The sequence below is a fragment of the Coregonus clupeaformis genome, unplaced genomic scaffold (genome assembly GCF_020615455.1).
Source record: "Coregonus clupeaformis isolate EN_2021a unplaced genomic scaffold, ASM2061545v1 scaf2276, whole genome shotgun sequence".
Taxonomy (NCBI): Eukaryota; Metazoa; Chordata; class Actinopteri; order Salmoniformes; family Salmonidae; genus Coregonus; species Coregonus clupeaformis.
This window is the reverse complement of record NW_025535730.1, coordinates 50,176-75,302: the sequence shown is the minus strand read 5'-3', so window position 1 is coordinate 75,302 and position 25,127 is coordinate 50,176. Positions and strand designations below refer to the sequence as shown.

General features: G+C 49.2%; 1 protein-coding gene across 1 annotated transcript in view; it reads right to left on the bottom strand.

Annotated features, from left to right (window-relative positions):
- LOC121570712 (BAH and coiled-coil domain-containing protein 1) overlaps positions 1–25,127 on the bottom strand; it is a 46,388-nt gene that overhangs the window by 5,351 nt on the left and 15,910 nt on the right. Inside the window, exons 2-12 of the mRNA XM_045219329.1 lie at positions 22,847–22,969; positions 20,170–21,380; positions 18,918–20,043; positions 17,420–17,534; positions 16,150–16,361; positions 15,699–15,857; positions 11,653–11,948; positions 9,827–10,187; positions 7,007–7,933; positions 4,959–5,128; positions 4,466–4,602 (exon numbers count right to left, since the gene is read on the bottom strand). Of these exons, the coding sequence (XP_045075264.1) occupies positions 4,466–4,602; positions 4,959–5,128; positions 7,007–7,933; positions 9,827–10,187; positions 11,653–11,948; positions 15,699–15,857; positions 16,150–16,361; positions 17,420–17,534; positions 18,918–20,043; positions 20,170–21,380; positions 22,847–22,969 (4,837 nt within the window). The remainder of the gene's footprint in view (positions 1–4,465; positions 4,603–4,958; positions 5,129–7,006; positions 7,934–9,826; positions 10,188–11,652; positions 11,949–15,698; positions 15,858–16,149; positions 16,362–17,419; positions 17,535–18,917; positions 20,044–20,169; positions 21,381–22,846; positions 22,970–25,127) is intronic.

Below are 25,127 nucleotides of genomic sequence, written 5' to 3'. Positions count from 1 at the left end.
CTAGGAGCGCTGCCTCTGGATGAGCGTTTTCCTGTTCACTTATGGCCTTATACAGCTCATTCAGTGCAATCTTAATGCCAGCATTGGTTTGTGGTGGTAAATAGACAGCTATGAAAAATATAGATGAAAACTCTCTTGGTAAATAGTGTGGTCTACAGCTTATCATAAGATACTCTACCTCAGGCGAGCAAAACCTTGAGACTTCCTTAGTATTTGATTTTGTGCACCAGCTGTTGTTTACAAATATACACAGACCGCCACCCCTTGTCTTACCGGAGTCAGCCGTTCTATCCTGCCGATGTAGTGTATAGCCCGCTAGCTGTATGTTGTCCATGTCGTCGTTCAGCCACGACTCGGTGAAACATAAGATATTACAGTTTTTAATGTCCCGTTGATAGGATAACCGTAATCTTAGGTCATCCAATTTATTCTCAAATGATTGAAGATTGGCTAATAGGATTGATGGGAGAGGCAGTTTACTCGCTCGCCGTCGGATTCTTACAAGGCACCCCAACCTACGTCCACGATATCGCCGTCTCTTTCTCATGCGAATGACGGGGATTTGGGCCTTGTCGGGTGTCTGTAAGATATCCTTCGCGGCCGCCTCGTTGAAGAAAAATTATTAGTCCAATTCGAGGTGAGTAATCGCTGTCCTGATATCCAGAAGCTCTTTTTGGTTATAAGAGACGATGGCAGAAACATTATGTACAAAATAAATGACAAATAACGCGGAAAAACACACATAATAGTACAATTGGTTAGAGGGCTGTAAAACGCCAGCCATCTTCTCTGGCGCCATTCAGGTAGTATCACAGGAGACGCATGTTGAGCAGATCACTTTTTTGATTATTGAGTCTCCTGCTTACCCTATAGTCTTAGGTATTCCGTGGTTAGCCCTTCACAACCCCAATTTTTCATGGCCGCAGAGGGTTTTTACGGGGTGGTTGCGTGAGTGTCCGGGTAGGTGTCTAGGTGTTTCCGTTGGTGCGACCACGGTGGAAAGTCCAGACAGTACCCCCACGTGCGCATTCCCCCCAAATACCATGATCTGGCACTTGCGTTTTCCAAGACGCAAGCGACTAAATTACCACCTCATCGGGAGGGGGATTGCGCGATAAACCTTCGGGTAGACGCTGTACCTCCCAGGAGTCATGTGTATCCCCTGTCGCAGGCTGAAACGGAGGCTATGGAAACATACGTCATCGAGTCCCTGCACCAGGGGTATATACGTCCCTCCACTTCACGTGCTTCCTCGAGTTTCTTCTTTGTGAAGAAGAAAGATGGCAGTTTACGCCCATGCATTGATTATCGACCACTGAATAAGGTGACGGTACGATTTAGTTATCCTCTTCCCCTCATTCCTTCAGTGATTGAGTCAATGCATGGGGCCCGTTTTTTCACCAAATTAGACCTCAGGAGTGCCTACAACCAGGTGCGTATTCGGGAAGGGGATGAGTGGAAAACAGCATTCAGCACAACCTTGGGGCATTATGAATACCTGGTGATGCCCTACGGTTTGATGAATACTCCATCCGTTTTTCAGTCCTTTGTGAACGAGGTGTTTCGGGACATGCTTGATCACGGTGTGGTGGTCTACATCGATGACATCCTGGTGTATTCCGCTACGCGCGCCGAGCATGTGTCCCTGGTTCGTAAGGTACTGGTCCGACTGCTGGAGAATGATCTTTATGCCAAGGCAGAGAAGTGTGAGTTTTTCCAGCAGTCAATCTCCTTCCTCGGATACCGCATTACTACCACAGGTGTGGAGATCGAGGGAGATCGCATTTCAGCCGTGCGTAATTGGCTGACTCCAACCACGGTGAAGGAGGTGCAGCGCTTCCTTGGCTTTGCCAACTACTATCGGAGGTTTATTCAGGGATTTGGCAAGGTCGCAGCTCCCATTACCTCCTTGTTGAAGGGTGGGCTGTCCCGGCTCCGCTGGTCTGCTGAGGCTGATTTGGCCAGTAGATTGCAGGGTCTGTTCACCTCAGCCCCGGTACTGGCTCACCCCGATTCATCACTACCATTCGTAGTGGAGGTGGATGCGTCCGAGGTAGGGATAGACGCTGTCTTATCCCAACGCTCGGGCACGCCACCAAAGCTCCGCCCCTGTGCATTTTTTCAAAGAAGCTCAGCTCGGCGGAGCAGAACTACAGCGTTGGTGATCGGGAGCTGCTGGCTGTTGTCCGAGCTTTGACTGTGTGGAGGCATTGGCTCGAAGGGGCGAAACACCCTTTCCTCATCTGGACAGACCACCGTAACCTGGAGTACATTCGGGCAGCGAGGAGGCTGAATCCTCGCCAGGCCAGGTGGGCCCTCTTCTTCACTCGGTTTGATTTCACACTCTCATACATTCTGGGTATGAAGAACGTGAAGGCAGACGCACTGTCTCGGCTGTATGACACAGAGGAGAGGCCCAGAGACAACACCCCCATACTCCCAGCCTCATGCATTGTGGCGCCGGTAGTATGGGCGATGGACGCGGATATAGCGCAGGAATTACGCACAGATCTCCACCGCAGTGTCCAGCTGGGTTGCAGTACGTGCCTGCGCTTATCCATGATCTACTGGGCACACACGACACCCTCCTCTGGCCATCCAGGTATCGGTCGTACAATGCGCTGCCTGAGAGAGAAGTACTGGTGGCCTACCTTGGCTATGGACGTGAGGGTGTATGTTTCCTCCTGCTCAGTGTGCGCCCAGAGTAAGGCACCTAGGCACCTCCCAGCGGGTAAGCTACAACCTTTACCAGTTCCACAACGACCATGGTCTCACATTTACATTACATTTTAGTCATTTAGCATATGCTCTTATCCAGAGCGACTTACAGTTAGTGAATACATATATTATAATTTTTATACTGGCCCCCCGTGGGAATCGAACCCACAACCCTGGCGTTGCAAACGCCATGCTCTATCAACTGAGCTACATCCCTGCCGGCCATTCCCTCCCCTACCCTGGACGACGCTGGGCCAATTGTGCACCGCCCATGAGTCTCCCGGTCGCGGCCGGCTGCGACAGAGCCTGGATTCGAACCAGGATCTCTAGTGGCACAGTTAGCACTGCGATGCAGTGCCTTAGACCACTGCGCCACTCAGGAGACTCTCACCTTAGTATTGATTTTCTTACTGATCTTCCCCTCTCCCAAGGTAACACCACTATCCTGATCGTTGTGGATCGCTTTTCGAAGTCCTGCCGCCTCCTTCCTCTGCCGGTCTCCCCACGGCCCTACAAACTGCGGAGGCTCTGTTTACTCACGTCTTCCGGCACTACGGGGTACCAGAGGATATAGTGTCCGACCGAGGTCCCCAGTTCACGTCTAGAGTCTGGAAGGCGTTCATGGAACGTCTGGGGGTCTCGGTCAGCCTGACCTCTGGATTTCACCCCAAGAGTAATGGGCAGGTGGAAAGGTTGAATCAAGATGTGGGTAGGTTCCTGTGGACCTACTGTCAGGACCGGCCGGGGGAGTGGTCGGTGTTCCTGCCATGGGCAGAATACGCTCAGAACTCTCTCCGCCACTCCTCCACTAACCTAACACCCTTCCAATGTGTTTTGGGTTACCAACCGGTCCTGGCACCGTGGCACCAGAGCCAGACCGAGGCTCCTGCGGTGGATGACTGGTTTCGGCGCATGGAGGATACTTGGGACGCTGCCCACGTTCACCTCCAGCGCACCGTGCGTCGTCAGAAGGCGAACGCTGACTGCCACCGCAGGGAGGCCCCGGTTTTCGTACCGGGGGATCGGGTCTGGCTCTCGACCCGGAATCTACCCCTCTGCCTGCCCTGCCGGAAGCTGAGCCCGCGGTTTGAGGGGCCGTTTAAGGTCCTGAGGAGGATAAACGAGGTTACATACAGGTTGTTACTCCCCCTGATTACCGTATTAACCCCTCGTTTCATGTGTCTCTCCTCGGTGGTAGCTGGTCCGCTTATTTATGTAAACGGAATAAACTCTGGACTTCAGTGTTTTACCTCCTGCGCCTGACTCCTTCATTCACACCTCATCACAGTGAGACTAGGAGGTAGTCGTGGGTAAAGGAGAGTTTGATTTCATTAAATGTTTTAACAAGGTTTTGATTCCATAGGATAACACATGTCCATAGTTAAAACACTTATTTCCAAAGAGGTGATGGTAATGTATAGGAGTATAGTAAAGCAAATGTTGAAGGATAATGTATAGGAGGATAGTAAAGGACATGGTGAAGGATAATGTATATGATGATAGTAAAGGACAGTGTGAAGGATAATGTATAGGATGATAGTAAGGGACGTATTGAAGGATAATGTATAGGAGGATAGTAAAGGACATGGTGAAGGATAGTGTATAGGAGGATAGTAAAATATATGTTGAAGTATAATGTATAGGAGGATAGTAAATGACATGTTGAAGGATAATGTATAGGAGAATAGTAAAGCACATGGTTAAGGATCATGTATAGGAGGATAGTAAAGGACATATTGTATCTTACTGGTGGTCATGCTTCCTCTGTAGCTTGGCTAACTCCCTCTGTTTCTCTTTGTAGCGCCTCTGGAGCTCTGCCAGCTTCACCCGCATGGCCAGCTCAGGACCCTCCATCCTCTCCATGGCACCCTTGGCCGGGCACGCCTGAACGTTCACAATACTAATCAATCAATCAAATGTATTTTATGAAGCCCTTTTTACATCAGCAGTTGTCACAAAGCGCTTTACAGATACCCAGCCTAAAACCCCAAAGAGCAAGAGATGCAGATGTAGAAGCATAATGAAATCATGAGGGATGCCAAAGTGTTTAGAAATGCTTCATAAAGTATTATACATGCTTATAAGTGCTTATAAATGCTTATACATGCTATTAAACTAACAGTCTAAAATCAAAGTGTACAGTCAACCATTTAAAATTCCTTCTAATGTATTTTTAGAATGTACTGCATTCTGTTCTAATGCTAAATAGAACGTCAGGACACAGTATAGTTGTACTCTACCGGTTCGTGGCGAGGTGTCCAGCTGCATTTCCTGCGCAGGTTGAGGGTCTTGCGGGCCGGGCAGTGCCGCCCGGCGCCCGCCCCGCTAGCATCCTGGGCACCCATCTCCAAGGCACGGGCTGCTGCCAGGGTGGCAAGACTCTGGAGGTCAAAGATCAACATTTCGTCTCCTGTGGGCCGAAACACAGACTTGGTCAAGGGTCAAGGGGCACAGCACTAATCCATTGGTTCTTGGTGTGCTTGACTCTCTACAGCATCTGTATGGCAGAGACCATCTGGTCCAGGGTTTCGCCATGCAGTATAGACATCTACAGTACTGTACTGTAGGCCTGTTGCTGCTGTGGTGGAATATATTGAATACTACCGTAGCCTTTTCACACTGTGCATACTGTTACCAAGCCAGTGCAGTACAGATCGGATCGGCTCAGCTTGGCTCAGTTGAGTGAAAAGGGTATTACTGTAGGTCAGTGGCTGTGGGATATATCTACAGTACTAAATACTGTACCCTTTTTTTACACCATCGTGCTGATCCAAACCATACTGGGCTGGCTCAGATATCTTCTTTTCACATTGTCCTTTCAGCATGGTTCTTAAGAACATGGTGGATGTGTAACCAGGCTAGTGGAGTACAGCTCGGCTTGGCTCAGGAGTGGGAATACCGTACTGCTGTATTGGTTATGGGACCTCTGTCTCTGCCCTTGGGGCCTATGAATGATCAGAGACTGTGTGAAGTTCTATCATTACAAAAAGTCACCCAGTCATGCTTACTGATGTCTTTAGCAACTCCTCAGAGCCTGCAATGATATCACACAGCGAAAACACTCTAAAAATCACTTGATGATGTCCTTTTTATAGTCTGCATCTTTTGGGACCAGTTAAATGCATTAGGAAGATGGGGTAAACACAAAACATCCTTTTGCATGAACACAGAAAAAAAACTAAACGCGACTGCGGCGCTTTGAAACCGGGGAAGCTTTTAAAGGCACTTTAAAACAATGGGTTCTAATTACTGAGGCAACGCTGCAGGTCCCAACAACATCCACTGCTTTTCTGATTACCTACACACTTGTGTGTGTGTGTGTACTTACACAAATGTGTGCGCGTGTGTGGGTGTGGATCAAACAGAGGAGGGTTTTACAGAGAGGCAGAGGGTTAGTGGAGCAGGCAAGAGAGAGAGAGAAAGAGAGAGAGAGTATTGTAGCAGAGGTATAGGCCTGTATTGTAACAGAGGTCTGTATTGTAACAGAGGTCTGTATTGTAAAAGAGGTCTAGGTCTGTATTGTAGCAGAGGTCTGTATTGTAACAGAGGCCTGTATTGTAAAAGAGGTCTAGGTCTGTATTGTAGCAGAGGTCTGTATTGTAACAGAGGCCTGTATTGTAAAAGAGGTCTAGGTCTGTATTGTAACAGAGGTCTGTTTTGTAAAAGAGGTCTAGGTCTGTATTGTAACAGAGGTCTGTTTTGTAAAAGAGGTCTAGGTCTGTATTGTAACAGAGGTCTGTATTGTAAAAGAGGTCTAGGTCTGTATTGTAACAGAGGTCTGTATTGTAAAAGAGGTCTAGGTCTGTATTGTAACAGAGGTCTGCTGCTTCTCTCTCTCCTGCTCTATCATTAGAGAAGTCTTTTAGGAAGATGTGCTGCCTGCTACTGCTCTTAGAGAGAGAGAGAGATCTCTGGGGAAGAGTTGGAAGGATACACCAGAGGCTCACTGGTGGGGAAAGAGTTAGGAGGATTGTAAAGTATTTGGTCTGTAATGTCTTTTTCGTTATGTGTCGGACCCAGTAAGACTAGCTGTCGCCATTGGCATCGGCTAATGGGGATCCTAATAAATCAAAAAAACATTAAGGATTCCAGCTTTAAGTGATATCAATCTAGCGGGCAAATCTGAGCAAAGCTGGTTAAAATGACGTCATCATTTCAACCTGTTTCTGATTGTCATTTCAACCAGCTTCTAGTAATAATGACATCATTTCAGACTGTTGTCTGTCCATCTGTCTGTCCGCCTGTCCGTCCGTCTGTCTGCCTGTCTTTCTGTCTGTATCTCTCTCACCTTGGCTGTCTCCTGTGTTGTGTCGGTGCTGTTGGAGCTCCAGGTCGGCCAGCTCGCTGAGCAGCTCCATGCCGTGGTGGGGGTGGCTGGGGCAGGGATGGGTGTCGCAGGCCTGGGGCTGGAGGGTGCTGGAGGCCAGCATGGGAAAGGGAGGGACGTCGGCGCAGAAGGCTGCGGCGATCAGCAGCTCTAGGCTCCAGTAACTAGGCACAATGGGTTTGAGGGAGGTGGAGAGGGTGATGATAGACTGGCTGGGGCATGGAGAGGGAGAGGGAGCGGGGGAGGAGGGGGAGAGGCACAACAACTCTACTGAGTGGTTGTCACTATTAGGGGTACTCTCCTCCTGCTCCTCCTCTCCTCCCTCCTCCTCATCAGTGTGTGCCTCCTGGTGGGGCTGGGCAGGGCAGGGAGGGTCCAGGTGGATGATGGTGGAGCCCTGCTCTGGCTCCTCCTGTTGTCCTGCCACCTCCTGCTGCTGTCCTCTCTCCACCTGGCACTTTTCTTCCTCCTGCTCCTCCAGGGTGGAGGTGGGGTCAGCTCTGTGGTTCTCCCCCTCAGAGAGGAGGATGGGACAGGAGGAGGTCTCACACACAGGGCTCTCCGCAGGAGGACACACTAACACCTGCTCCTCCTGCTTCTCCCTATGCTCCTGATCTGGAGGTCCACAGCTGCCTGCTACTACTCCGGCTTCCACGTCCTCTCTCTGCACCTCCTCTTCCTCCTCCACTTCCTGGTGTGGGAGGGGCCTCACCACGGCCTGACACTCTAGCTCCGCCCCCAGGCTGGAGAGAGGCTGGGGTGCATGCTCAGCAGGCTCCACCTGGACTGCCTCCAGGTCGGCTGGCTCGGCCAATCGGACATCGTGGGGGGATGGGCCGCTCCTGTAACCCATGGCGATGGCAGGGTAGGTGTATCCAGGAGGCAAGTCTATAAAAACAGAGGAAATAGAAAAGGAGGGAGGTTTAAAAGAGGTATAAGTAAAAAAGCTTCAAAACAAAGGGCAGAAACATTTCTCAAAAGCCAGATGATTGTCCCTATGGCTTCAATTAATTTACAATTTACTCTCTTTCTCTCTCTCTCTCTCTCTCTCTCTCCTGTGAAGTGGTGTCAGAGGCTGTTCAAAAGGCCTAACCCTGAGGACCCACCCTGAATAGAACTCATTCCAGGGTCATTACATTTTACAGACTCTTTTATCCAGAGCGACTTACAGGAGCAATTAGGGTTAAGTGCCTTGCTCAAGGGCACATCAACAGATTTTTCACCTAGTCGGCTCGGGGATTAGAACCAGCGACCTTTCGGTTACTGGCACAACGCTCTTAACCACTAAGCTACCTGCCGCCCCGTCATGAGAGGGTAGAGAGGCACAGGAAAAGGAAATGATGTAGGTGGCACTGCACCTTGATCTCACAACACACAGGAAGGGGAGTGAACCGTGTGTGTGTGCGTGTGCGTGTGCGTGTACATGTGTAGGTGTGTGTTAGCTTGCTATTTGAAGTCTAGGAGGATGTTTTGTTTATCAAAGATGACATGCCACTTTTATATCTTCTGGCGTAGCGTGGCAGTTAGCGAGACGTTAATGGTGATGAAGAGGGTGTGGGCCTGGGGGTGGAGCCTCCAAGGCACTGAGCGAGGTGTTTCTCCGTCATTACCGAGGTGACAGCGCTGAGAGAGAGACCAGCCGGGCAGCCATTTTATTTGTTTATTTCTCCAGCTCAGAGCTGCCTTATATGTCAATCCCAGGGCTCGCCAGCCAACCACAGCCACCCACACACGATGCGTCACAAATGGCACCCTGTTCTTTATTTATTGCACTACTTTTGACCAGGGCCGATAGGGCTAGGGAATAGGGTGCCATTTGGGACGCAGTCATATCATTAAGGACCCCATAGGCTTGAGGCTGGCTGTTGCTGGATGATGATTTGTAGTGCTATGTCATCTGTTGCTGGATGATGACTTGTAGTGCTATGTCCTTTGTTGTTGGATGATGACTTGTAGTGCTATGTCCTCTGTTGTTGGATGATGACTTGTAGTGCTATGTCCTCTGTTGTTGGATGATGACTTGTAGTGCTATGTCCTCTGTTGTTGGATGATGACTTGTAGTGCTATGTCCTCTGTTGTTGGATGATGACTTGTAGTGCTATGTCCTCTGTTGTTGGATGATGACTTGTAGTGCTATGTCCTCTGTTGCTTTGTCACACCTATCAGGCATTTACAGTTTTCACAGATAGACTTTGAAGGCCAGGGTTGTTAGTGTAGAACCCTTGACAGCTGCATGAGCCGTGTGTGTCTCTAACTATCTTGCACATCCCTCTTAACAGTCTATTGTCATCATACATATTTCTCATATATCCCTCAGAGAGGTTCTGCTCCAATATTCACATTAACATATCACTTAGGCTGCGTTTACACAGGCAGCCCAATTCTGATCTGATGTGAAAAAATCGGATGTGAAAAGATCTGATGTGATTGGTCAAAAGACCAATTAGTGGAAAAAAAGATCGGAATTGGGCTGCCTGTGTAAACGCAGCCAGTATGATGCATTGGGCATGAATTATGAGTGGTATGCTAGTGTAATTATTGGAATGTAACCTGGGGATGCGTCCCAATAATTTCTCCAATCTCCTGAAGAGAGCACCTGTTCACTTCTTCTCACAAATCTAAAACCATTGGGTTGGTGGAGGCGTGGGATAGTGGGAATGTTTCTTATACCAGTTATTGCCTTTCAAATCAGTGAAGGGAATTGAACAAGTGCACACTTTGGGAGGAAGGAGAGATAATTGGGACATAGTCAGAGTGGATGGACAGTGTGAGTTCCCTTACCAGGCTCCAGGGATTGTGGGTAATCCTGCGGGGGCTGCCCCTCTCCTCTCTTGTCCTGGGACTCCGCACCTTTTGCCAGCTGTGGGGGGGCGGGACTGATGGCCGGAGAGCGAGGGGCAGTGGCTGCCGGGCTAGGGGCGGGGCAGGGGGTGGAGGGGGTGCTCTTGGGGTGGGGGTGCAGGGAGGGGGACTGGGACTGGCAGCAGGGGGACAGGTGAGCAGTGCAGGCCCCCGGGGTGGGGGTGTTTCTGTTGGAGGCGGGGTTGTGGTAGGAGGAGTAGGGTTTGGAAGGTTTAGAACCTGGTGGCTCAGAGAGCAGCTCCTCCAGCTCCACTGAAGGCTCCTCTGGTCTCTTCTGCACCTACCCACAGATGGACAAATACACAGAATAAACACCACCTAGGACATATAGCAGGTCATTTATGTGTGAACAGAATGTTCTATTTATGTGTGAATATATGTCTCTTCTGCACCTTCCGACGGACAAATACAAATATAATGTATCATAAATATATATAGCAGGTAATTTATGTGTGAACAGAATGTTCTATTTATGTGTGAATATATGTCTCTTCTGCACCTACCGACGGACAAATACAAATATAATGTATCATAAATATATATAGCAGGTCATTTATGTGTGAACAGAATGTTCTATTTATGTGTGAATATACTGTATGTGGCTCTGTCAATGTTGTCCCTTTGGATAAAAATGTCAACATTGACAGTTTTTATAATGTGGCCCATTGCAGGAATCAAACCCGCAACCCTGGTGTTGCCAGCTCTATTCCTTAACCACTGATCCATTGGAGTAAACCATGCGCAACTCACACAATGAGACTGAATGTAGTGATAGCCTAAAGTAAGGCACCCCATAATAACCAAAGACAAGCGCTAGAGAACATGCCCTACACTCTTAGAAAAAAGGGTTCCAAAAGGAACCTTTTTTGGTTCCAGGTAGAACCCATTGCCCAGAGGGTTCTACATGGAACCCAATAGGGTTCTACCTGGAACCAAAAGGGTTCTACCTGGAACCAAAAAGGGTTCTTCCAAGGGTTCTCATATGGGCACAGCCAAAGAACCCTTTTAGATTCTAGATAGCACCTTTTTTTCTAAGAGTGTAGTGTCTACATTCAAGATGATGTAGCCACATCTTGAGCGATCTGCTGATTGACCAAGAGGCTTCATCAGTATTGGTATGGTGTGTGTAAGGTTGCAAAATTCTGGTAACTTTCCTAAAATTCCCAGGTTTCCCTGAAATCCTGGTTGGAGGATTCATGGATTTCCTCCTTATTTCATTGTAATTCCAGGAATTAACCAACCAGGATTTCTGGAAAACCAGGGAATTCTGGGAAAGTCCCGGGATTTTGCAACCCTAGGTGTGTAGCACCGGTGTTCAGCTGAGCCAGGCATGAATTCAACCTGGATATATTGACTCTTACTGTGTGTAATGACCAACCAGGCAGTTTGCATCACCACCTATATTGAGCCCCCACTATTCCAGAGGGACAGTCAGCAAATCCTAGGATAATATTGGGCTATGAAGCTATGAATAGGTATTGTACATGCTGTGGCCCAATGCTATTTGTGTGTGGGGAAGTATCAGCTGAATCATGACCCTGTAGTGTACTATGTAACAAAACTGCTGGCGTTGTCATGAAAATAAGGTAGTTTGTGCGCGTGTGCATTTATGTTACTACGTGTGTGTATTCATGATAATGTGGGTGCGTGTGTGTGCACATACGTGTGTGTATGCATCCGTGCGTACTTGTGTTTGTTTGTGTGTATGTATTCATGTTAATCTGTGTCGCCAGTATGCCACCCACCTGTGCGTGGTTGGGTCTGTGTTGGAGCTCCATGGTCTGTGCTGTCCTGTGGTGCTGCTGGGGCTGGGGCTGGGGGTGGGGGTGGGGCTGGGGGTGTGACTGGTGACTCTGTTGGTGCTGATGCTGATGCTGATGCTGCAGATGATGATGCTGTTGATGCTGCTGGAGAGCGTACAGCTCCTGTTGCCGTAGAAACTGCGAGCGGGAGTACACCGCGGGGTGTTGTGGGTGTATGTGGGAGGAGGGCCCACGGGCTCCATACACAGGGGGCCACAGCCCAGGCTGCTCCATCACATCTAATGAGAGAGAGAGGAGTGGATCAGAGGAGCCCACACACACACACACACACACACACAAATGCATTCATGCATATGTATATGTACAAGTACACATACACACGTCCCAGCTAGCACATAACGTTCTGAGAACCACATGTTTCTTAGAGCTTGGTGAGAGCGTAGTTGTCCTATGGTTATTTTGCATACAACCTTCCCACAAAGTTCTGGGAATAGTGCAGGATACCCAGCTAGCAGATAACGTTCTGAGAACCATATGTTTCTTAGGTGGGAATTTCAGTACTTCAGCATAACGTTTCCTACAGGTTTCCTAATGGTTCTATATAAAGCAATGTTCTCAAATTGTTCAGAGAACGTTAAGAAGCAACGTACTTCTGTGAGAATGTCAGTACTTTAGCATCTTTTTTTCTACAGGTTTCCTCATGGTTCTATTTAAAGTAATGTTCTCAGAACATTAAAAACGATCCATAAAAATTACAAGAAAACACTAGTAACATTCTAAGAATGTTATTTAAAAACAAATCCATTCCGTTCTCAGCGTCAACAAAACTCTCTCTATCCTCCACCTTGTTAAGTGTGTTCAGGTGTGTTGGCCATGCCCACTAATTGGCCACACCTGATCTTAATTAGTGCTTGTTTCCTTTGATATGGGGTCTGTTTGATAGACTAAAATGAACATCTTTGTATGAATAAAAAAAAAAACATGGCATGCTAGCGCCATCCTGGGGGGCACAGTGAACTAATTCCATAGAGAACAGAAGATCATAGGTTCGAATCTCACTGACGCCGTGCCACAATAAACAATAAATATGCTTGCATGATTAATGCCTAAGCAAATTAATTAAATGAGTTCAAAACAGTTAACCTAAGCTAGCAGTGTTATTAAAAGTCTTATTGAAACATGTTCTCAGAACGTTATTTAATTACCTTCAAATAACCTATCATTTCCATTCTCAGAACGTTAATAAAACATCATGGAACCATAGTAAAACGTTCTCAGAACCTACCTGCAACCTAAAAATGAATGCTCCCAGAAGAGGCTAAATGTTCATTTCCATTCTCAGAACGTTTAAAAAATGTTCCAGTTTACCGGTCAGGAAACTTATGGTGTCGTTCCCAGAACCAATGGGAAACCAAAAACATACATTCCCACAACTTCCAAGGAACCAAATGTGCTAGCTGGGGTACACCCACGCATGCATATACATGCACACGCAACCCCCCCACACACACACCCCAATATCAACATCAACATCAACACCATGGGGGGCAAGGAGCTAAGCTGTACATACATGTATATCTCTCAGAAAGTATAACCCAGACATGTACATGTATCTGTATGTCTCAATGCTGGAACACCAGTACTGCCATCTCTCACACAAAAGCAAAGCCCTCACTTACACACAAGATAACACACACTGATCACATCCCTCTGTTGAACAAAGACTGCTGCTTTATGCTGAGAACATGGTCACCTAAACAGCAGCACTCCCACGCTCGCTCTCTCTCTCCCCCCCCTCTATCTCCCTCCTCTCTATATCTCTCTCCCCCCTCTCTCTCTCCCCCCTCGCTCTCTTTCTCTCCTCTCTCTCTCTCTCTCTCTCTCCCTTCTCTCTCTCTCTTTTTCTCTCTCTCATTCTCTCCCACCTCTCTCTCTCTCTCTCCATTCTCTCCCACCTCTCTCCCTTCTCTCCCACCTCTCTCTCCTCTCTCTCTCTCTCTCCCTTCTCTCCCACCTCTCTCTCTCTCCCTCCCTTCTCTCCCTCTATCTTTCTCTCCCTCCTCTCTACCTCTCTCTCTCTCCCTCCTCTCTCTCTCTCTCTCCCTCCCTCCTACCTGAATAGAATGAATTCTCATAGGAGCTGTCCTGAGAATACACTGGAATGTGGGAGTCATGACTATAATGAGATACTACATGATGATGATGATGATGATAATGATGATGATAACAGAGAGCCACTGACCAGTAACCAAAGTACTTCCCCCACCCATCCAGCCTAGCATCCTCCAGCCCGCTCTCCAGGCCACATGAGTAGTCTGTGGACCAGCAGGGATGCTAGTTCCCGTGTTCAGGAGGAGCATAGCTCAGCCGTTCCCCTGATGTGTCTTTTTTACAGACCAGAGAGGAATGCTGTGTGTGTGGACTGTGAATCTGGGTAGAGGGCAGCTGAGCACATTGACTATGACTCATGGAGCTCAGCTTTGGGGATTCAGCTTCCCAGGCCTTCTTCTCCCTCCCTCTCTCTCTCTCTCTCTCTCTCTCTCTCTCTCTCTCTCTCTCTCCCTTCTTCCCCCTTCTCTCTCTCCCCCCCTCTCTCTCGCTCTTTCTCTCCTTCTCTCTCTCCCTCTCTTTTTCTATCCCTCTCTCTATCTCTCTCTCTCTCCTCTCTCTCCAACTCAATGTGTTTCCTCCCCTTCCATATTTCACAGTACACTCATTAATGTGCATGTCCAGTCTGATCCTCCCTTCCACCCCCTCAGCCCCCCTGACGCACCATGGAACCTTTGTTCTGAAACATTAACCCGGCTAAGCTAATCTTTCCCCGGGGAAGGGTTTCGTGGATGCACTTCCCCTCTCCTCTTCAACTCCTGCGGAGCGCGGAAGGAAACACGGCACTGAGGATGGAGAGCTAATTAAATTTCACAGCCTGTTTGCTGAATAAGGCCTGCTTGTATAGATGTAGAGCAGAAGAGAGCACTGCTTTACTTTCTTCCTCTGTGGTGTGTGTGTGTGTGTGTGTGTGTGTGTGTGTGTGTGTGTGTGTGTGTGTGTGTGTGTGTGTGTGTGTGTGTGTGTGTGTGTGTGTGTGTGTGTGTGTGTGTGTGTGTGTGTGTGCGTGCGTGCGTGCGTGCGTGCGTGCGTGCGTGCGTGCGTGCGTGTGTGTGTACACATATGTTTTTGGAAGCACACCCTGACCCATCCAGGGGCCAGCCCTGCGGGGGACAGAACAGGCGGTGAGCAGAAACTGGGATGAGTATTCTCTGTGTGTGTGTGTGTTTTGTATGTGCAAGCTTATATGTGTGTGTGCGTGTGTGTGTGCGTGTGCATGACGGTGTGTGTGTGTGTTTTCTATGTGGATGTGTATATGTGTGTGGGTGTTGGTTTGTGTGTGAGACAGCTGTTAACAGAAAGCTCATACTAATGCAACCAACAAATAAAGGAAACGTTGCAGTAAAACCATTGGATGGAAAATAGAAGCACCAGTAGAAAACAACAGACAGGGACTATAATAAGAGAATAAAATGAACCACAGTTCAAGAGGTCGAGGTTGAGGGTAGGGGTTAAGGGGTAAGGGGTAAGGGTAGGGTTAAGGGGTAAGGGGTAAGGGGTAAGGGTAGGGTTAAGGGGTAAGGGTAGGGTTAAGGGGTAAGGGGTAAGGGGTAAGGGTAGGGTTAACGGGTAAGGGTAGGGTTAAGGGGTAAGGGGTAAGGGGTAAGGGGTAAGGGTAGGGTTAAGGGGTAAGGGTAGGGTTAAGGGGTAAGGGGTAAGGGGTAAGGGGTAAGGGGTAAGGGTAGGGGTAAGGGGTAAGGGTAGGGGTAAGGGTAGGTGTTAAGGGTGTAATGGGGTAATGGGGTAACTAAGTAAGGATGTAGAGTGACATATGCAAGAGGAGAAAACCATTGAGAAAAACATACTGAGAAAACACACTAAGAAAACACACTGAGAAAACACATAGAGAAAAACACATTGAGAAAAACACATTGAAAACAATTTGCGAAAAAACACATTGAAAAAACAGTGAGGCTCACCCAGGTGATGTGTGGCAGGGTGGGCAGCAGGCTCTGTGGGTAGCACCACCAGCTGGGTAGACGGGTCCTGGGGCAGAGGTAGCACAGGCTGTAGAGACCCTGGCATGGCTGCAGAGAAACCTGGGGTGAGGTTCTGGTGAAGGGCTGAGTGGCCGATTCCTGCAACATCAGAAAGATATTACGACAGATTCAGTAGCAATGTGTAATTCATTAACAATACAGCTATACTGCAACACAGCTTGCAAAGGCAGCAACAGGACATTAAATAGTAAGATGAAGAATGATCCAGAATACATCTGTAGGCCCCGTCTTATCTCTTTTTCCATGATTGTTTTATATATATTCTATCTTTATTGAGGCATTACAATTGATTTATAGTGCGACACCAACACATGTTGGTTATTATGGCAATAAGAGTTTTCTGAATTTGAATCCAAGATAACTTTCTCACCGTAGGAGTGGCTTGTCATCCAGATGGAGGGGCTTCCAGTGCTTGGCATCCAATGGTGGTGGGCCGAGTGGGCGTGTGCGTGTGCAGAGGGGTCTCCTAATTGGCCAGATTGTAGAGAAGCCCCACCCGGCACCATGAGGTGAGAGGTGATGTCACCGTGACAGCTGTTGGACGGATGGATCCTTGTGAATTCCACTGGATCCTTATTATCCCTAAGATAGGACCATTGAGAGAGAAATGAGGAGACAGAAAACACAGAATAATATAGAGGAGAAAGGTGGGAGTAGAGCAGGAACGTCGGAGTACAGCAGAAAGGTCGGAGTGCAGGGGCAAGGTGGGAGTAGAGGAGGAAGGTGAGAGTGGAGGAGAAAGGTGGGAGTGGAGGGGGAAGGTGGGAGTAGAGGAGGAAGAAGGGAGTGGAGGAGGCAGGTAGGAGTAGAGGAGGAACGTGCGATTACAGGGGGAAAATGAGAGTGGAGGAGGAAGGTAGGAGTAGAGGGGGAAGGTGAGAGTGGAGGAGGAAGGTGGGAGTAGAGGGGCAAGGTGAGAGTGGAGGAGGAAGGTGGGAGTAGAGGGGGAAGGTGAGAGTGGAGGAGGAAGGTGGGAGTAGAGGGGGAAGGTGAGAGTGGAGGAAGGTGAGAGTAGAGGGGGAAGGTGGGAGTGGAGGGGGAAGGTAAGAGTAGAGGGGGAAGGTGAGAGTGAAGGAGGAAGGTGAGAGTAGAGGGGGAAGGTTAGAGTGGAGGGGGAAGGTGAGAGTAGAGGAGGAAGGTGGGAGTAGAGGGGGAAGGTGAGAGTAGAGGAGGAAGGTGAGAGTGGAGGGGGAAGGTAAGAGTTGAGAAGGAGGGCTCTAATTGAGAAGATACCAATACGCATGGAAAGTGGATGATGTCACAATTGGTCAAATGTAAACACAACTGGAGACACCTTTTTGAAGACCTGTTTTTGACACTACAGCGTTACGGTGTGTAGGAGTGGTTGCTAACTAACTGTAAACAACTTTAACTGTGGGGTGAAACAATTCACTTATATACTGTTAGTTGGCTACCGCACCGCTCTATGCTAACAAACACAACGCTGCCTCCAAAACTGGTAGGGTGTCTCCAGTAATGATATGTTTACATGTTGCTGTTTGTGACATATCCTCTTTCCAAGCGTATAGTGATGGCCTTGGTAGGTCTAGGTTTTGTTCTTGTTGACGTCTGTAATCAGGAAGTTGCCCAGCTGTGTATGATGATGTCATATTGCTGAGTAATGTAAGACTGAGTCTCACCTGATGTAGGCCTCTCTGTCTCGGTCCAGGCAGGTCAGACCCATCCGCTCTGCACTCATCCTCTTCCTCTCCTCCTCTCCTGCAGGGTCTGAGGGGTACATGGAGCGAGGAGGTCCTAGGAGACAAATACCAGTTCAGGCAGTAGTCTTCACCACCTATCCCCCGATGAGCCCTAACCCCCAACACTCAGTCTCTGTACCTCACAAATCTCTATCTTAAAACTAACCTTAAGGGTGGAATCTCTTCCTATCCCTAACCTTAAGGGTGGATTCTCTACCTAACTCTAACCTTAAAGGTGGAATCTCTACCTAACCCTAACCTTAAGGGTGGAATCTCTTCCTATCCCTAACCTTAAGGGTGGATTATCTACCTAACTCTAACCATAAGGGTGGAATCTCTACCTAACTCTAACCTTAAGGGTGGAATCTCTACCTAACCCTAACCTTAAGGGTGGAATCTCTTCCTATCCCTAACCTTAAGGGTGGAATCTCTTCCTAACTCTAACCTTAAGTTCTCAGACACACCAGTAGTGTTTGCTGGCCCAGAGTACTTAGCACCTCTGAATGTGATTTGCAAACCGAGTGCGCACCGATTTTACATGTATAGTTGTGTGAAATTTGTTGGCAGTTAGACGTCTACAGCGGGTGATCACTAAAACACAGCGCGCTGAACGAACGCTAGATCCACATTCAGTGCGATGTGTGCGCGCTTTTACAGTGGAATCTCAACCTAACCCTGACCTTAAAAGTGGAATCTCTACCTAACCCTAACTCCCAGGGAACCCTAACTCCCAAGGAACCCTAACTCCCTTACACTCTCTCTTATTTCTACAAGGGTTGCAAAATTCCGGTAACTTTCCCAAATTCCCAGGTTTTCCAGAAATCCTGCTTGGAAGATTCCTGGAATTACGAGGGAATTATCAGGAAATCTGGGAATCTTCCAATCAGGATTTCTGGAAAACTGCGGAACTTTGAGAAAAATAGTGGAATATTGCAACCCTAATCTCTACCTAACTAGGTTTATACCTGACTCATACCTGACTCACCTGTCTGCCTCCCTCTGTGCCAAAGTCTTACTCTCCCCCCTCACCAATGGGTCTGCTTCTACCTCTCTCTCTCTCTCTCTCTCTCTCTCTCTCTCTCTCTCTCTCTCTCTCTCTCTCTCTCTCTCTCTCTCTCTCTCTCTCTCTCTCTCTCTCTCTCTCTCTCTCTCTCTCTCTCTCTCTCTCTCTCTCTCTCTCTCTCTCTCTCTCTCAACTATACCTACTACAGATCTACTGCCACAGACTCATGTACTCCTCTCTTTTCCTCCCAGTGCAGGCCTTTAACTGTTTAGTCAAATAAAGCTGTTTCTACTTTAGGCTTTGGCAAAGCCCGCTGTTTATTTTTCATCAGCGAGGTCTTCCAAAGGTCGTAGATAAATAATCTCTGCTCAGTTCCCCTGCTCCTTCTGTTTATTTAAGCAAGCGACCCCAAGGGCCCGGAGGTTACCCCCGCACCTTTCACGGAGGGGTGTACCCGCCCCTGCCGGCTGATGGGGAGGGCGTCCACCGGGCGACAGGACGGCTCCCTCTGCCTCGCCACGGCGACTGCGATGCCCACAGGCGGCTGGCGCACCTCTCCCTCGCCGTGACCCGCTGCCTCGCCCACCTCCCGGCCACGCCCCCCACAGTCAGAGCGCTCGCCGTCATTGGCCGGGCCCTTCCTGGTGGGCAGGGCCTGTTGTTGTTTGCTGCCTTGCAGGGTGCAGCTAACCCCAGGGTTGCCACCTCCAGGACCACCAGTGCCACCGGATTTGAGGCTCCCCAGGCCTCCGAAGGGACTCTTCTGGGAGAGGAGCAGGGGCTGCTGCTGGGTGCTGTACTTCAGAAGGCTCTTCATGGCACTGCTCTCCCCCTGGGCCTGTGAGGCAACTTGGGGGTCCTGCTGCTGCTGAGAGGGGGCTGGGGGTGGAGGTGGCTGGGGCTGGGGAGAAGGATGAGGAGGGAGGCCCATACCTTGCCCTGGTTGTTGCTGGGGCTGTTGCCTGCCACCACCACCACCTCCCCCACTGAGAGACTCCATGTAGGCCTTACGCTGCTGCTCCTCCTCTGCAGGGTGGACGTGGTGAGGCCTCATGGCCCAGGGGGGAACCGGGGGCTGCTGGGGGTGATGCTGCTGCCCCTGCCCACTGTTGCTGTAGCCGTACGGGGACATCTCCATCTCCAGCTTCCTGTTCAGGTCCTGGTCCTGGTTCTGTTTGTTGCTCTGGTTCAGCTCTGCTGCTGGGGCGTCCGGGCCAGGCCCGCCGTGCTGCTGGTGGCGGATACGGGCCACCTTCTGACCATCTCTCTGTAAGGAACAGCTCCCACCTCCAGCACCACCGCCTGCACCTCCCCGACCTCCCAGGGGTGAGGCGTTGGGCAGGGGGCCCGGGAGGGAGCAGTCCCTGTAGGGGGAGGTGTTGACTGAGTGGGGGAGGGAGTGTCCGGCCTTGGCTCCCTGGGGAAGAGAGGGCCGGAACACATCGGTGGTGTCCACTCCCACGCTATTGATGCACTCGACGCTGCGGGAACGCACGGCTTGGTGCTGCTGGGGTTGAGGCTGCTGCTGCTGGGGCTGAGGCTGCTGGGGCTGGGGTTGTTGGGGCTGAGGCTGCTGGGGCTGGGGTTGTTGGGGCTGGGGCTGGGGCTGGGGCTGGGGCTGGGGCTGGGGCTGCTGGGGCTGCTGGGGATGGTGGTGGTGACTCTGCTGCTGCATCCAGTCCGGGGCCTTCTCAGCCTTTCTGTATGGATGCTGCTGTTGTTGCTGTTTCCTGTGCCAGTTACTGGGGGGCCCCCCTCCCCCACTCTTCTCCATAGCCTTGTCCTTGGCACTGCCGCCCCCACCCACCAACCCCTGGCAGTCGGTTGGTGTGCCCATCTGGAAGGGTTGCCCGCTGGACTTGTCCCCCTGGTGTCCTCCCCCTACAGATGGTATGAACGTGGGCCCTGTCACTTTGGGGTCTCGCCCCCCTCCCCCTCCCCCGCTGGACGGCCCTCCCCTCTCGTGCGGCGAGGGGTTGGTTAGAGGGGCAGGCGGAGGCGGGCAGAAGAAGTCCGGGTGGTGGTGTGTGTGGGGGTGTGAGTGGTGGGGGTGATGGGGATGGCTGGGGTGGAGCTGAAGGCAGTGGAAACCCCCTGGATGGGGGTGAGGGTGGTGGTGGGGGTGGAGGTGGGGGTGTCCTCCCCCACCGGCTGAACCCATTTGCAGGGGCGGCGCCACAGAGTAGGGCAGGGCGTGGTGGAGCATCTGGCCCCTCCCCTCCAGACAGTCCGAAGGCTGCTCGCTGATCCTCATCTCGCCGCTCACCCCCTCCTTGGTGCAGCGGACGTTCCCCCCACCCCCCATGTGTCTGTGGCTGACCTGTGTCTGAGCCCCCCTGCTCCCCACCACCTCCCCCCCATAGCTAGTCATGGAAGCCTTGGCCCCACCCGTCCCAGAGTCCCCCCCGTTCTGCATCTTTCCGTTGAGCAGGCAGGCGCTGAGGGGTCTGGCCATACCCATGGCCTGTTGGTGCTCCTTGTGCTCCATGACCAGGGCGGCCTTGTGCCTCTCCAGGGCTCTGCTATTGACCTCCTCCAGGGAGACCGGGTGCTGGGGGTACTGGGGGTGCTGCTGGTGGGGGTGGGGCTGTGTGTGACCAGGGTGTGGGTGGTGGTGGTGTGGATGTGAGGGCTGGGGGTGGTGGCTGTGGTGCTGCTGTCGCTCCTTGGCCTCCTGTTTGCTGCTGGGCCTCTCCTTGTCCTTGGTGCTGGGGACCACCCCTCTCTCGACGGACCCCTCCTTCAGGCCCTTGTGTAGGCTGACTCCGCCCCCTGGGTCCATGTCCCGACTGCAGGAGCCCTGTGGGTGCCCCGGCCCCGCCCTGGAGATGGGCGGAAGGCCGTGATTGGCTGAGATGAGAGGTGGCTGGGACGGAAGGCTTCTTAGATAGAAGTTCTCTGTAAGATATAAAAGTTCCAAATTATATAAATGTCAATGATATATACTGAACAAAAATATAAACGCAACATGTAAAGTGTTGGTCCCATGTTTCATGAGCTGAAATAAAAGATCCCAGAAATGTTCTAGACACACAAAAAGTATATTTCTCTCAATTGTTGTGCACAAATTTGTTTACATCCCTGTTAGTGAACAAGATAATCCATCCATCTGACAGGAGTGGCATATCAAGAAGCTGATTAAACAGCATGATCATTACACAGGTGCACCTTGTGCTGGGGACAATAAAAGGCCACTCTAAAATGTGCAGTTTTATCACACAACACAATCCCACAGATGTCTCAAGTTTTGAGGGAGAGTGCAATTGGCATGCTGACTGCAGGAATGTCCACCAGAGCTGCTGCCAGATAATTGAATGTTTGTTTCTCTACCATAAGCTGCCTCCAACGTCGTTTTAGAGAATTTGGCAGTACGTCCAACCGGCCTCACAACCGCAGACCACGTGTAACCACGCCAGCCCAGGTCCTCCACATCCGGCTTCTACACCTGCGGGATCTTCTGAGACCAGCCACCCGGACAGCTGAACAAGTTTTATTTCTGTCTGTAATAAATCCCTTTTGTGGGGAAAAACTAATTCTGACTGGGTGGGCCTGGCTCCCAAGTGGGTGGGCCTATGCCCTCCCAGGCCCATCCATGGCTGCGAAACTTGCCCATTCATGTGAAATCCATAGATTAGGGCCTAATTTATTTATTTCAATTGACTGATTTCCTTATATGAACTGTAACTCAGTAAAATCGTTCAAATTGTTGCATGTTGCATTTATATTTCTGTTCAGTATAAAAAAAACTGACTCCTAAAGGGGAAGTTCAGGATTTTAGAAATTGGTGTTAGATGCTTCCTCACCCTGAAAGTAGTCAATGGGACAGGAGAAAGTGTAATTCATGGTTTGTTTTTCTTCAAACAGCCAATTTAGCCACCACTAGCTCACACATTAATGGCGAATGTGTGCAACTGTTAAAACGTCATGACCAAATCTACTGAAATCAACTGAAGTCAACTCCATATCTGGTTTGATGTTACTTAGAGGTGATTTGGCCTTTAAAAATGTTTTCACTTCCATTGACTGTTAGCTAGTAGTGGCTAAAGTTAGCTTACGTTTATAGTGGCTGTTTAATAGAAAACCAAACCAAGGATTTCCGTTTTTACTAGCCCATAGACTACTTTCAGGGTGAGGAAACATCAAGTTGTAAAATCCTGAACTTCCCCTTTAAAAAACATCCATTGGCCAACCAGGCAGCAAATCTAAAAGACAGGATTACATTATTACATTTAAGGTAATATCCCTGTGGGCATCGACATAGCTCGCAATATCCATTATCCAATTACATCATACTTTGTTGTGTTCAATTGGATTTCAATATCTTATTTTCGTCTGATTTAATTTTAATTTGTTTGCCGACTCACCTTTTTGGGTGTCATAGAAACGGTGCTGCCCGTAGAGGACGCCGCTGTTGGCATGGTGATCCAAGTGGCTCATGGGAAGGAAGGTATGGGCGAGACTCCCTGAGAATCGAGGATACCCCGGGGCTGCTGGGAGGGAGAGCGAGAAAGAGAGAGAAAAAGAGAATGATGGAGAGAGAGGGGGGAAAGAGAGAGGGAGAGAGAGAGACTGATAAGACCTGACAGCAGCCACTGAGTTGGAGTTGTCCCTTCATGACTGTGGAAACGATATAATCCTTCAGGTCCAATGCAGCTGGTGTTGTATATACACTAATAACTATACAGCCTCGGCTTGTCATATTTCCTACTTGGGTTTTGAATGCAAACAATAGAAGACAATCTCTGTCTTGGGGATTGCGGTAATGGAGGAAATTTGTCCTCTAAACATATGGCTGTCTCTCTCTGAGCTGAGGAAGCTAGATGCTCCTTCCGTCTGAAGCAAGAGATAACACAGGCCCCAATTTTAAAGGGCCAATCTGTGATATTTACATTGGATTGAAGGCCTCTATCTACACTGACTGGCTGTTGCCCTTCGATGCCCCTTTCTAGGGTTCAAAGGTCAATTTGACTGGAGACCTTTAAGACTCGGCACCTGGTTCTATGACAACAAGCCCATCTGGAGAATATTTACACTATCTCAATCTACCAGAATTAGATTTAAAACACAAAGGACTTTGAAGGTAGAGAAAGAAGGAAAGAAAGAAGGAGAGAGAGAAGGAGACAGAGAAGGAGAGAAAGAAGGAGAGAGAGAAGGAGACAGAGAAGGAGAGAAAGCAATTGGAGAGATAGACTATACTAAAGCCTTTAGACAATGAAAACAGCCACCGCTCTAACAACATCTTCTTCACGCATCAGGGACCCATCACAGCTCTGTCAGAGGCTGTTACCTCACTTGGAAGTTTATCCGATTCATAATCAACGTTTGATTTTAATATACTGTATCTATTTCACGCTGGCTCAAGCAACAGAGGGATAGAACTGAATCGAACTAAATAGTCATACTAACGGTGGGTAAAACGTCCATGAAATGTTCCAGACATTTAAAAAGCATTGTCATTTAGAAGAAGGATAAAAATATAAAAATAAACATATAAATATACATTTAAAGCAAATAATAGTCTATCCAAAATGGGGTGTTATGCAATGCTGGCCATGAAAAACCCCCAGATGTATGGCCAAGAGAGTAAGCGAGGGAGGGAGGGGGCGGGGGGGTAGAGGTACAAGCTAAATGAAAGACAGACGTATTGGCAAGTGTGTTCTATGTTCAGGAAAACAATGAGCAGGTGCAGTTCATTCTAGAGCGGTGTGGGGGGGTACTGTATGTGTGTGTACTGTATGTGTGTGTGTGTGTAGGTGGGTGTGTACTGTATGTGTGTGTACTGTATGTGTGTGTGTGTGTAGGTGGGTGTGTACTGTATGTGTGTGTACTGTATGTGTGGGTACTGTATGTGTGTGTACTGTATGTGTGTGTACTGTATGTGTGTGTACTGTATGTGTGGGTACTGTATGTGTGGGTACTGTATGCCTGTGTGTGTGTGTGGGTGTTTACTGTATGTGTGTGTACTGTATGTGTGTGTACTGTATGTGTGGGTACTGTGTGGGTACTGTATGTGTGTGTACTGTATGTGTGTGTACTGTATGTGTGGGTACTGTGTGGGTACTGTATGTGTGTGTACTGTATGTGTGGGTACTGTATGTGTGGGTACTGTATGTGTGTGTACTGTATGTGTGTGTACTGTATGTGTGTGTACTGTATGTGTGGGTACTGTGTGGGTACTGTATGTGTGTGTACTGTATGTGTGGGTACTGTATGTGTGTGTACTGTATGTGTGTGTACTGTATGTGTGGGTACTGTGTGGGTACTGTATGTGTGTGTACTGTATGTGTGGGTACTGTGTGGGTACTGTATGTGTATGTACTGTATGTGTGTGTACTGTATGCCTGTGTGTGTGTGTGTGGGTGTGTGTGCATCCGTTTGTGCCCCACATTTTTTTATGGCGGCTTAACAGCTTCGAGTGTTGAATGTCTCACTTTCTGCCATAGAACAATGGGCTTGCGGTCTGTCTGTCTGCACTCCGCAGTGACTCTGGAGGGAGTGAGGAGAGTGTAGGCTTAATGACCTGGTCCAATTAATTTGGCACCAAACGGAAGAAAATGGACTGAAACAGGGAGGGACTACTTGAATTTCTCCAATTAGAAATGCTTATTTTCATCTTCTGTTGCAAAATGTTTTAAAACGCCTTAA